Genomic DNA, 14,319 nt, shown 5'->3' with positions numbered 1-14,319 from the left:
TCTTTAAAAGGAGCTTGTGTAATATTTTTCGTCATCCAAGAGGTAAAGTGGGTCTTTTTAGTTGTGGCTTTAAACAGAGGTGGCAACTGTATAGTTCGGCGAGCCCTGATTCCTCTCTTCTCGGCTAAAATTTATTTGAGCATCCATTTTTGTCCCCATAAGTTGACTTGTAACTCACTGTGCCGGATTATAGCTAAAGGTATATAATATTAGTTTCTTATCTGTACATAAAACAAGTATACTTACCAATGGATGATTTAAGGGCGATAGCAGCGGGGCCAGGACTGGAGAATTCTGCCGCAATGGGTCCTCGGCGCTTGGTGGGAGTCCATACACCGTTGGTCTGGCCGCCCATCTGTCAGCAACAACAACAGCAACACTTAAACACGTTCATAACAATACTTCAACGCTCACTCGAAAGCACAATACAAATAGGATGATTAGTTGTAACACACACACACACACACACACACACACACACTGTATATATATATATATATATATATATATATATATATATATATATATATATATATATATATATATATATATATATATATATATATGTATGTATGTATGTATACATTACAAATATCTGACCAAGACATGACCAAGACCAAGGTACTCTACAGGAGTACCATCACATGGACACCGCTGCATACACTTATACGTAAACATACTTACATACAAGCACATGACCAGGCACATATCCCTCCACACACACACACACACATACACACACACACACACACACACACACACACACACACACACACACAAAACAGGCAGAGGCGAGTACAGTTATACCAATATTACGTCAGCTTTTACATACACAGACACGTACACCTGAGCTCACCTACTCCCACACACCAGCCTGCAACCAATTAGCATATTACAACACCTCATACACCGCATCCCACGCTTGTATCTCCGTCGTCTCTCCTTACATAGATGAGTAAAATCGTTTGACGGAAAGAGAAATATAATACAGAAGGCGTCGTGGTACTGAAAGGACACGTGTAGCTCCGTAATCTTTCTTTAGATGAATAAAAATAGAGTAACAAAAAAATAATAGAAGTCATTGAGGGGTTATTGGCCATAGTTTCTAAGCCTATTATCCTAAAACATCTCTTCTTCTCTCCTGTACTAAAGAGAAAATCATTTTTTTTTTATTTTTATGTGTCCGACTCTGGGCATAGGCTTCATAGCCTGCTATCAAGGCCCAGCAGTCCTCCTACATACCATACACCTCTACATGTCACCACTTTCGGCGCTAACACCCACCGTCCATATTGAATACATGCTAGGGCTGTCTCATACAGGACTGGTGTATTGGTATTAGCGGGGGTATTTTTACGACATGTCGGCGGGTCTTCTGGTAGATCAGTAAAGCCTGATTTAATGAAATTCAAATCCTTAAACTGTTCCCTGCCCCAGCCGGGATTCGAACCTGGGTCCGTTAGGACTACAGGCCACCTCTCTACCGATTGAGCCACCGCCTTGGGAGTAAACACTTATAAGACGTCAACCTACTGAAAGATTTAACTAACATATTCCTACAAGTCAACATTAACCCCGCCCTCCCTGCTTCCTCATATAGCAGTTGACAGCATCGGCCATCTGTCAGTGAGGTTAAGAGAAGAAAGAAAGTATGTTTTTGTCAGTCTAAACCGTATATTCAAAATGGGATTACTTTTTTCTCTCTCTGATCAGTCTGTCGGCCTGTACCAAAATCAGACTTTCATTTTTGGTTTTATTTATCTAAAGTAAATATTGAGAACTATTACTTCCTTTCATAGTTATTCAGCAATGGTTTTCCTTGGGTTACTGTCTTTTTTTCTCTCTAAACTAGATATTCTCTCATGGGTTTGTCTGTTTAAGCCAAATATTCCGTACAGAGCCTCTTATCAGTGTCTTATCATTGAAACTAAATAGTCAGAGTAAACCAGTATTGAAAGTTGTGTTTGTTTTTCTGTCTGAGCCAAATATTCATGAGTGGGTGTTATAGCTTCATGTCTAAAATGTGTGTGTGTGTGTGTGTGTGTGTGTGTGTGTGTGTGTGTGTGTGTGTGTGTGTGTGTGTGTGTGTGTGTGTGTGTGTGTGTGTGTAAGCCAGATATTCATAGGTGGGTGCTTGGATCTGTCTGTCCAAATTCAGTCTTCGTAATTCATATTGGAATATCGTGCCCAGTATGAGATTTGATGCAGTATTTCCTCGTAAAGTTAGTTATTTGTCTGGAGCTGAAGGGGAAAAAAGAGGAAAACAGTATGATGAAGACGAAGATGATGATGATGAGAAAGAGAAGGAAGAGGAAGAAAAGATGGAGATGCAGGTTAAGAAGGAAGAGGAGGAGAAAAGAAAAGCCTAAGGTTGGAAAGATATCAGAGTAAGCATAATAGTAAAAGAAGGATGATGATGATGATGATGATGATGATGAGGAGGAGGAGGAGGAGGAGGAGGAAGAAGAAGAAGAAGAGGAGGAGGAGGAGGAGGAGGAGGAGGAGGAGGAGGAGGAGAAGAAGAAGAAGAAGAAGAAAGAAGCAGAAAGCAAAGAGTGAAAGCAGTAAGACTGGTGTGGGTATGTTCGTGAGCAAGAGCATTAAGGGGGACTGCAGGAAATTAGGGGGGATTGCCCCCTGCCTGGCTGGCTGAAGGACGGGGGCAGGGGATAGATGTTGGGTGGGGGGAGAGAGAAAGGGTGGGATGGTGGCTGGGAGGGATGGAGGAAGGGAGAGAAATGGAGGAGATGGGTTAGGTATAGGAAAGGGTAGTGGAATAGTGCTGAACCTTGGAAGATGGAAGTAAAGGTAGGATGGTGAGGGAGGGGGAGAAATGGATGTAGAGGAGGGAGGGGGGAAATGGTGATGGAGGAGGAAGAGAGGAAGGGGAAGGAAGGTAAGAAGAAGAGAAAGAAAGGAAACGGTGGAGGGAAGGAAAAAGTGGTAGTGAAAAGTGAAAAGGAAAGGAGAGGGGAAGTAAGGGGGGAAAAGAAGAGGGTAAGGAAGAGGTGAAGAGAAAAGGGAAGGAAAGGAAGAGAGAGGGAGGGAGAAAATGGTAGGAAGGAGGAGCTAAGTGGAAAGGGTGGATGGGGTTGGGAAGGATAGTTTATGGAAAAGTTAGAGGGGTGGAGGGAAGGGGAAGGAAGGGAAAAAACAAATGAGAGAGGGAGAGAGAGAGAAAGGGAGGAAGACGAAGAAAATGGGTGGAGAGAAGAAGGGAAACAGAGACAAAGAGGGAAGAGAAAAAGGGAAGGGGAGGAGAGTGGAGGAAGAAAGGAGAGATGAGGGGAGGAGAAGAGAGAGGAGGGGTCAGACGAAGAGAAGGGAATAGCAGGGAAGAGAGGGAGGAGAGAGGAGACGAGACAAGAGGGGGGAGGGGAGGGGAGGGGAGGAAAGGGGAGAGAAGTAGGGGGAAAGGGGGGCATAAAATACTGCACAATCACCCAGACCAAAATAGATCTCTGACGCAAAATTAGACTGGGAAAAGAATGGCATTGATTTTTACACTTAATTACGTTCTGTCCATTGCCTTACGCTGCGTCTTGTGAGGGGTGCCCAAGACGTAACAGTAGATCCTTATTGTGCTTCTCTCCATACTAACCACCCCTCCTTCCGCGAAACTCCACCGTCTGTCCCTACTCAGTAACGACCCCGACGACGAAACACCACACTCCCCTACCTTGTTGCTTCGTCTTGGTGTTTTTTAATTAAGGTGATGAATAAGACGTTAATTATACCTGTTATTATATGACCTAAGAAAGGGGTCAAGGGGTGTCCATCTCTCTCTCTCTCTCTCTCTCTCTCACACACACACACACACACACACACACACACACACACACACACACACACACACACACACACACACACACACACACACACACACACACAAATCCATCGGTAGGCGGAATATGTTATAAAGATTGGATGTTTAAGAAGAAGAGTGTGTTTGCATCGATCCTGTCTTATCTGCCTTTTCCTGTCTGTCTGCCTATCTATCTGTCTATTTTTCTGTCTCTCTGTCTATTCTGCTGTAGTGTTTGTGCCAACGTGCGTGTGCTGCGCCTTGTGTTTTGTCATATTTTCAGAGCTTTAGTGTGTGAAATGGCAGGGAATGAGGAGAAAATATAAAAAGATGGGAATCTGAATGGTGGTGATCTTATATATAAATTAAATTGCCTCCTTCCCTCCCTCTTCCCCTCACGCTCCTTTGAAATTACCTCTCCTCCTCCTCCTCCTCCTCCTCCTCCTCCTTTCTTGGTACTGATTTTATTTATCCATTACTCTTTTCCATCCTCCTCTTCATGCTGTCTTTCATTCACACCTTCCTTACTATCCCTCCTTCTTTCATCTTTCTTTTCCTTGCTTCCTTCCATTGTCCTTCCTTTTTATCATTCTTTCAGTTCCTTCCTTACTTCCTTTCTTCCCTCCTTTCCGTCTTCCTCCCTCCCGCCTCCACACCAAGTTCTTTTTAAATCCCACAACATTCCTGCCTTCCCTCTTTCCTTTCCTCCTCCGTCTTTCCCTCCCTCTCTCCCTCCCTCCCTATAATACCAACCTTCACCCCCTCTCTCCCACCTCCTACCTTCCCTTTCACACATCCTCACCCTCTCTTCCACCTCCTTCCCCTCGCCCCCTTTACTCCAACCACCTCCTGTTTCCTTCCCACCTTCCCTCCCACCTCCTTTTCGCTTTTGCTATCCTATTCTTGAACCTATATAAGTAGAGGGCAAATCTGCTTGTGAATATGGAGGGAGTGCCGCCTGGAAAGGAACTCAGGGTTTGTGCTCTCTCTCTCTCTCTCTCTCTCTCTCTCTCTCTCAAAATCTCCACAGTATTTGTCTCCCTCTCATTCATTTTCGCCATCCCTCCCACCACCTCCTTTTCCCTTTCTTCCTTCCCTCTTGCCTACCTCTCCCCCCTCCCTCCACCTCTCCCCTCTACCTCCTCGCTCGTGTCAATAGTGTGTGTTGCATGTGGGACGGAGGAGGCCCACACACGCACATACAGCCACACGTACACATACCGGCACACATACAGCCAATCACTATCACAGAACGTACACATAGTCTCACTTTTACTAACACACACACACACACACACACACACACACACACACCAATGTAGGCTACATGCACGTACCGGCACGCGCACACAATCTCCTTCAGATGTGAGCATACCGACACGCACATGAAAACACATACAAAAACACGAGAGAGAGAGAGAGAGAGAGAGAGAGAGAGAGAGAGAGAGAGAGAGAGAGAGAGAGAGAGAGAGAGAGAGATTTGTGGACAGGAAAATAGAGGCTAATGGAACTAAATTATTATGTATGTAGATAATCGAACTGTAAACAGAAGAAGGAGGAGGAGGAGGAGAGAAAAATCAAGGAGGAGGAAAATGATGTGAAGAAAAAAGGTGAGTGAAAAAAAAAAACAATGAAGAAGAGGAGGACGATAGGCAAGGTGGAGAGAAGGAAAGAAAGCAGTAAGGAGGAGGAGGAGGAGGAGGAGGAGGAGGAGGAGGAGGAGGAGGGAGAGGATGACAAGAAAAAAAGAAGGCAGTAAAGGAGAGAAGGATGAAGAGGAGAGGGGGAGGAAAAAATCTAGGCAAGGTGGATAGAAGGTTTAGGCAGGAAGGCAGTAAGCAAGATGGGGTTAGGGAGGGATAAGAAGAGGGTGTTGGATGTAGGAGGAAGAGAAGGAAAAGGATAGGCAGTGTGAATAGAATGCAAGAAAGGACTAGGAGGTAGTGAAGGGGATAGGAGGATGAGGTAGGGTGGTGTAGAGGGCCTAGGAGGAAGAAAGGAGGGAGGATGTGGATAAGGAAGAGAAGGAGGAGGAGGAAAAGCGGTATGAACAGAATGTAAAAAGGGCGTAAGGAGGGTGCTGGAGGGAGTGGGTGTAGGATGAGGAAAGGTGGTGAAGTGGGCGTAGGTGGGAGAGAGGGAGGAAGAGGTGGATATGGAAAGGAAGGAAAAGGAAAGGCAGTGTGAACAGAATGAAAAAAAGGGCTTAAGGAGGGTGGTGGAGCGTGTGGGTGTAGGCTGGGGAGGAGGTGGTGTGGTGGGTGTAGGAGGCGACCTATCGATTACACAACCCCAGACTAGCTAGGTTGGTCCATCACGCAACCCATACTACACTACACTACACTACACTACACTACTGTTTACCTTCATCCTCACTCTCACCTACCACTTTGCTTACTTGAATAATATTGTTTACTAATTCTGAGCTTTTTTCTTTTTCATTCTGAGGGCTTATTTCTGATATTCTTCCCGCTTTCCCCAGACGATTTTCATTTGCCTATAAGAGTGTCCTAGTTGTGAAGGGGTGAATGAAAACTGTGATCAAACCCCCTATGAAAGAAATCGTCTGGCGGAAACAAGAGTAAATTAAAGACGTCCTCTGACATAAGGGATTAATATAATGATGGAAGTACACACAGAAAGATCTTTGAGTTGTTAAAAATCGTCTGGTGGCATAAGGAACAGAATAAAATTACATCTTAATTCCCACTTAAATGATTATTGGAGCTTGTTTATAATCTGCTACGAAACGTCTTCTCTGAGTTAAATAAAATAATTTTAGGGTCACCAGATATAGCAGACGTTATCGTACTGAAAGGGTGATCGATAAATCTGTAATGAACTTGAAGAACGGAGTTAAAGAAAAAAATATATATCGCTACCATTCTATAAAAAGTTGTTGTATTGATGGCTGAAGTTAATTATTTGAAGAACCAAACAGAAGAAAGATTTTAATTTCTTGTGTAGTAAAAAATGAGTCGCTGTTTAAGGAATAGAGCTTAAAAACAGATTACTTCATCACTGAACTGAATCATCTTTGTGTACGTTAGATCGAATTTCGTCTTGATTTGGTTCGACTCCACCCTATATTTATTCTGTATCTAATGTAAGAATGTTAGAGCCTGTGAATGTAGATAAAATGGAAACTATGTCCCCTGTTTTTGGCGGCATCATTGGTGTTTACATCCGATCGTGTTGTGTTTGTGTTTTAAGCGATATTGCCCTATATATATATATATATATATATATATATATATATATATATATATATATATATATATATATATATATATATATATATATATATATATGAGGTTGGTGGATTGTAAACTGCATAGTATGTTTTCATCATTTTTGGCATCACCTTGGTTTACATATTATGATCGTTGTGTGTCTGTTTTAAGTGACACTGCCCAGTATTTACGAGTATTTATTTATTTGTTTATTCTTTTAATGAGGTTGGTGGATTCTAAACTGCATATATTTCTTCATCCTTTTAAGCATCACCTTTGTTTACATCTGATTTGTTTGTGCTTGTGGTTCACCCGACATATATCTGTCTATCTATAGCCAGACGCCACAGTCCCGTATGTCTTTAAGATAGTTATATTACGGGGAGGGGCACTAACCCTCCGCCGACCCACTTGTTGACACGTAGGGAACACGTATGGGTTGGTTATATGGTTACCATCCAGCGTTGTAAATGGTTTCCTGGCTTACAGGAAACTATTAGGCTTAACACTCAATGTGAAGCCACCTGAATAGTAAAGATGAGCAATAATGTGATGGGAAAGTTGGGAGAAACAGGAAGAGAGGAAGACAGACACAGAACAAGAACAATAACGGTAAAGGAAGAAGTAGGCAGCATTACATCAAGTGAGTGGATGATGGTCGCTAGAACCTACCACTATGGAAAAAATAAAAATAAAAAGATAATTGCACAGAGGGATTAAAGGGGAAAAAGTACAAAAGTTAAAAAAAATGCCATTGCATTTTTCACATCTACATATAAAGTTTTCATATTCTAAAATAGTATGGACCGAAATTTACAAAAAGTGCTATATTTCATATATCTACGCATGATAACTCATCAGATTTAACAAGTTCACATTAAATGCCAAAGTAAAGTTTAGGAAAAGTGTACAGACATTTCGTTCATTGACATTTCTGAAAATTTCCGGATTTTAAAGCTTACAAATGAGATTTTTTTTTTTTTTTTTATTGTATCGGAGGTTTCTTTTCATCTACTGTATGTTATTTATTTTCCGTATTTATGTATCAGTGATGTATTTTCATTATTAATCCATCCATAATTAACAGTGATGGATATATTATGCTATTGTAGTATAACTTGGGACTTAGGCGTCGGGCTATAGATATCTGCACAATTCACATGTTGTAATACCTGTTATCAGCTCAATATCTGTATCGACAATTCGCCTACAAAAGTATCTGATATCCTCTGAGCTCAATATTTGTCACCGCCGAGGGTTTATTCTGTCTCATTGTAAACTCCATTCATATGTATCATTCGCAGAACCTTAGAACTGTCTCAGGTAAGTAAAATCCTGGTGTTAGTTGGGATAGAATTCTAGAGTTGTCCCCACTTTGAGGGAGTTAGTGGTGGCAGTATGAACATTCCAGATGTTAGGACCCAGGGACTTACGTGTGTCTTTTGCAGACTTCGTAACACTTCGCAACACTTCTTCGACAGCGATTTATCCTGCACAGTGCATCGCAGTATCCTCTTGTATGTTACTGATGCAACCTTTATCGATATTAAACCGATATAAACAACATACAACACTGATGAGGCGCAACAAGCAGAAAAAATTGCCATGGAAGAGGACCTATGAAGCTTACCATGCTACTTATAACACTGCCATCACTCAGCTGAATAAAATCGTCTGGCGTTAGCTCGAACAAAATACCGAAGGAGACGCGACCATGAGAGTTGTAAAAACTGAGGCGAAAATTTAAATATTTCCTCATATTTGGCGGCATCATCTTTGTTTACATACGATCGTCTTCTGTTTTGGTTCAGCCTGACTCCAACTGATATTTATTTTTCGTCTCACAGTTATTGTCGGCTGAAGATAATATACTTTAACTCTTTAGTATAGGAGAGATTTCATTTATTATAGAAAAAAAAATGTCTGGAAAGAGCGGTGGAAATTTAGGAAAGTGAGTTAGCCGCCAAATTTCATTCACTTCAGGGAGACCTCGTGGCTGACTTGTTCAATCTCCTTGCGAGTGTTATAAAATCCTCGAACGTGTTAGGAAGCGGGGATGGAGTGGAGGGAAGGGGGAGGGAGTCCAGTGGCTAGTAAATACAGGTGTTATAAAGCCTTGAGCGTGTTAGGAAGCGGGGATGGAATGGAGGGGAGGGGAAGGGGGTCCAGTGGTGAGTACATTCATCTGGTGTTAACTGGCCAGGTTAATAATAAGCTTACGGTACTGTTCTTTATAAGGACTTGGGTGTTCACAGTTGTGCTGACGTGTGATTGAGAAACCTCCGTAACTTCTTGATTATTATTGTTATTGTTATTTTTTTCGTTGTAATAATCATAGCACAAGTTTTAATGGCCCTGGTGTTGTTATAGTAGATTTTATTTTGTCAAAATATGGTGATCAGCGAACTGTTGATGTCCATGATTTTATTTTAATGGCAGCTTTTTGCCATAACGCGAGGATTAGCGATGTTTTAACGTCCCTGATTCCTTCATAATAGCCGTGTGTGTGTGTGTGTGTGTGTGTGTGTGTGTGTGTGTGTGTGTGTGTGTGTGTGTGTGTGTGTTAATACGATAATCATGGCCAACGTCAAATGTCCTGTATTATAATTTTTTTTCTTCAGTCATAATAATGATAGTGAACTTTTAATATTGCCTTGTGGGGATGCAACAGCCTTGAGTAGCGAGGTAAAAAAAAAAAAAAAGCTGTCGAGTCAACTAGTGTCTGGGATAATGGCGCCCACGCTTCAGGCATCCGATTAAACCCTTCCCTCAGATGATGTAGTTTATTTTATTCACTCATACACATACATTTATTCAGCTCTGGGTACATCTCTTGTGCTGGAAGTGTAGACGAGACCATATCTGACCTACTTCTAAGTCTCTTGTAGTGGAGAGGTAGATGAAGGCTGTCTCTAACTTTTCCTGTTCTAAATTAATGAAGTTTCCATCTAACCTTCCTATTTCTAAAAATCTCTTGTAGTAGAAGGGTAAGTGAAGGCAACATCAAATCTAACCAGTCCTGAAATTCTCCCTATCTAACCTCCCTGCATCGAAAAAGTCTGGTAGTGGAGGGAAGATGAAGGCTGTACGTGTATTTGACCTCCCAAAGTCTCCTATTGCATAAATCTCCTTCTTCTAACCTCCCCAAGTCTCCTGTTGTATAAGTCTCCTGCTTCTAACCCCTCCAAGTCTCCAATTGTATATGTCTCCTGCTTCTAACCCCTCCAAGTCTCCAATTGTATAAGTCTCCTGCTTCTAACCCCTACACTTCCAAGTCCCTTTTTGTAACAGGGGAGTGAGTGAAGGATGCATCTAATGTCTCCATTAAAAAAAGAAAAGAAAGAACAACCAAGCTAAATAAAATAATCATGAGGAAAGCGAAAGTAAAATTCAAAACACGTCATCGGAGTCGAGATGATAGTAATAATAATAATAATAATAATAATAATAATAATAATAATAATAATAATAATAATAATGATGATGATGATGATAATAATAATAATAATAATAATAATAATAATAATAATAACAGTAATACCCCCGAATATTTTCCTCTCCAAGATTCGTTTATGCAGGAAGAATAACTCCGAATTTTCGTAATCTTGGAAGGGTTTCAGATTTAAGGGTGTGTTTGCAAGGATTCGTTTATGCATCAAGATAAGGGAAGATAGGATACTCTCTCTCTCTCTCTCTCTCTCTCTCTCTCTCTCTCACACACACACACACACACACACACACACCTTTCCTCGCATCGCCTAATAAAAAAAATCTTGGTTGCAACACGGCACTGACTGCAGCTTTTTAAATATGCAACTGCAGACATAAATAATAATCCACTAAATAACTACAAATAATTTTCCCCAAACTTTAATCTACAGTAATTCATGTCCACCTGTTATTTTTTTTTATAAGTATACCTGTAGTCTGAATTTTCTGTTGTGTATATGTAATTTATTTTTCCTTCCTCTGTTCATCGAGAGAGAGAGAGAGAGAGAGAGAGAGAGAGAGAGAGAGAGAGGCTTTCCAGATTATCATGTAAGAGTTTTATAATTGCTGAAGTAAGAAAAAAAGCTGACTTATTTTATTTTCCGCAACTCTATTTCCAAGCTCTCCCTCACCCCCCACTCCCTCCGGCTCACCTCTACGCCCAGCTGACGCCCACGCCCACCTGTTGCCATATACGTTAACAGGAAGCCAAAATCCATTCCGTTTTTTGCCGCCCATATCCTTGAGGGCGACCACAGAAAAACAGGTGGGACAATTGTACGAGATATGGGGTGGAGTGTTCGCAGCCAAAGGGAGAGAGAGAGAGAGAGAGAGAGAGAGAGAGAGAATGTATAACGAGAATGGTAGAGACATTGAGTGGATTTTACATGCCCGCGAAAAGCAAAACAAGTGACTATCGACCAGGAAACATCTGGAACGTAATTTAAAAAGGACGAAAGATGAAAGGAAAAGGACAGTTAAGTTTACATAACGTGTGGATGATTATAGAAAAAATGGAAGTGACAAGCAGGAAACATCTGAAATTTAACTGAAAAAGATGAAGGAAGAAAGGAAAGGAACAATTAAGTATGTACAATGTGTGGATGATTATGGGCGAAAAAAAGGAAAGAGGAAATACTGCAGGCAAATGGAGAAAAGAAAATTATATTGGGTGGAGTCTGGAAGCACGCCAAAGCCAAACAAGTGACTATCGAATGGAATAAAAATATGGAGAGTTGTAAAAAAAAGAAAGAAGGAAAAAGGAAAAGAGCAATTAAATAGAAGATGATATGTAGGATTATAAGAAAAAAAATAGCCCAAAACAAGCAGCTGAAGATCGAATGGAATAAAAATATGGAGAGTTGTGAAAAAGAGAGAAGGAAACAAAGGTAAAGAACTGTTAAACATAAGATGAAATACAGGATTATAAGAAAAAACAAAACAAAACCAAGCAACTGACTATCGAATGGAGTATAAATATGGAGAGCTGTAAAAAGAAAGAATTAATGGAAAGAGACAATTAAATATAAAAGGATGTGTAGGATTATAGACAAAAGGAAAGACATACCTATAGGCAACATAAGAAAAAAAAATATTGGAACGAGGATTAGTTTTTAAAGGATGGGCAAAACCAAACAGCTGGGAATAAAAAAATCAGTTCAAATATGGAACAGTAAAATAAGAAAGAATGAAAAGAAAGAAAAAAAAAAGAGGTGAGTGAATATAAACAACTGTGGAGCAATACTGAAAAAATGAACAAGAAAATGCAAAACCCAACAGCTGGGAAACGAATACAGTACATATATGGAGCGTTACACAAAGAAACAAAAAGAAAAAGAGAAAAGAAAAAGACGAGTGAATATAGACAACTCTGGAGCATCACAGAAAAACAGAATTGAAAACGAAAATTGGGGCAACAGAAGAAAAATTATCAACTGAGAATTATAAGCCAAAGCAACAAATATAGAAAACATGAAAGGAAAATAAACATTGAAAAAAGGAAAAGGAAATTCATTGCTGATCTGTTCAAAATGGGAATCTTACAGGAAGTATTTTTATATTACGCTTTTTCTTACGGTTGGAGATTATAATAAGCTTAAGAGAAACTCGCATGGTGAAAAAGTTGAAGTTGGATTGATCAAATATTAATGTAGATTTTGTCTGTACCATCCGTGACGTTTTACATACATTCACACATACAGAGAGAACATACATACATAGAGAGAGAGAGAGAGAGAGAGAGAGAGAGAGAGAGAGAGAGAGGAATCGAACGTAAACACAGCGACATTTTACCCCAAACCGTGATAAAGTAAGACGCCCTCTCACGAGTACAACCACACACACACACACACACACACACACACACACACACACACACACACACACACACACACACACACATACACACACACACATACAGACACAATAAATGCAAACACGCCTCCTACTTTTTACCCCAAACCGTGATAAAGTTAGGCACCTCACGAGCACTCCTTATCTTGACCCCCATATCAACTCTACCGCCAGCCAGACCAAGTAAACGAAGCAGAGATAGGACTGGGGAGACAGGTATAATTAGCGGGTGTACCTGGGCAACATAAATACACCTGGAATTAATTACATTTATCACATGGACGCTGAGTTAGGGTACAAGGCAATAAATAGGCGTTGATAAATGTTTTTGTTGCATGAATGTGAAATGAATGCAAACTGTAAACATGTAATAGCGATCAGTATGCAGTCTCTCTCTCTCTCTCTCTCTCTCTCTCTCTCACCATAACAACAACTTTGTGTGTAATTTTTGGTACCCTGCTTCCTTATGCGATTCTCTCTCTCTCTCTCTCTCTCTCTCTCTCACCATAATAACAACTTTGTGTGTAATTTTTGGTACCCTGCTTCCTTATGCGATTCTCTCTCTCTCTCTCTCTCTCTCTCTCTCTCTCTCTCTCTCTCTCACACACACACACACACACACACACACACACACACACACGAGTCATCTATCAAGCGTTGGCCATTTACAGCTTAATAATTCCTTAGCAAATTACACTTGTACATATTGGGCATCAGAGAAAAAGTCTATTCTTTAATGGATCCACCTTGACGTTAACTTGCTGGCAGTGTTATTATGGAGGTCAGGAAGAACAGGGGAAGAACAAGAACAAAGGGAGAACGAGAAGATATGAACGTAGAACACAGTAAGGTCAGCGAGAAAGAGGAGAATTAGATGGCTGAAATGATTAGGTGAGAAAGATTAATGTAAAGATCAATTAGAGATCAGTATTGAAGAACAGGGAGAGAAGAAGAATGAAATATGAACGATGGAAAGAAATGAACAGGTGACCAAGAACAAATGATAATAAAAGAGAGAGAGAGAGAGAGTTGGAATACCAGAAACAAACAGAACTACAGAAAACAGCGAACGATAACCAGGAAGGAAAGCGAAAACAAGCAGGGAACAGGAAGAGGACAAGAACAAGGAGGCTCAGAGGACACTAAATGAACAACAAGAACACTAACAGGGAGAGAACACCAGTAACATGCGGCTGTCGCTTACCTTGTTAATAAAAAAAACAGCTAGAACAAGAACATGAACAGGGAGAGAACCAGATCATTAACAAGGGGAGAACAGGATCACTAACAGGGAGAGAACAAGAACATTAACAGGGGAGAACAAGAACATGAACAGGGAGAGAACAAGATCATTAACAGGGAGAGAACGAGATAATTAACAGGGGAGAACAAGAACATTAACAGGAAGAGAACTCATTAACAGGGAGAGAACAAGATCAT

General features: G+C 40.7%; 1 protein-coding gene across 2 annotated transcripts in view; it reads right to left on the bottom strand.

The window, feature by feature from the left end:
- Positions 1-14,319, bottom strand: part of LOC145406001 (ciliary microtubule associated protein 1A-like) — an 80,186-nt gene that overhangs the window by 40,613 nt on the left and 25,254 nt on the right. For both annotated transcript variants that reach the window (XM_080277187.1, XM_080277188.1), the window contains exon 2: positions 247-355. In XM_080277187.1, coding sequence (XP_080133313.1) covers positions 247-355 — 109 coding nt within the window. The remainder of the gene's footprint in view (positions 1-246; positions 356-14,319) is intronic.

Source organism: Coenobita brevimanus, chromosome 69 (assembly GCF_032717465.1).
Source record: "Coenobita brevimanus isolate Jiangsu-jjx chromosome 69, ASM3271746v2, whole genome shotgun sequence".
In the NCBI taxonomy this organism is placed as follows: domain Eukaryota; kingdom Metazoa; phylum Arthropoda; class Malacostraca; order Decapoda; family Coenobitidae; genus Coenobita; species Coenobita brevimanus.
The sequence above is the reverse complement of the archived record's forward strand: the minus strand, read 5'-3'. Positions and strand labels throughout refer to the sequence as shown.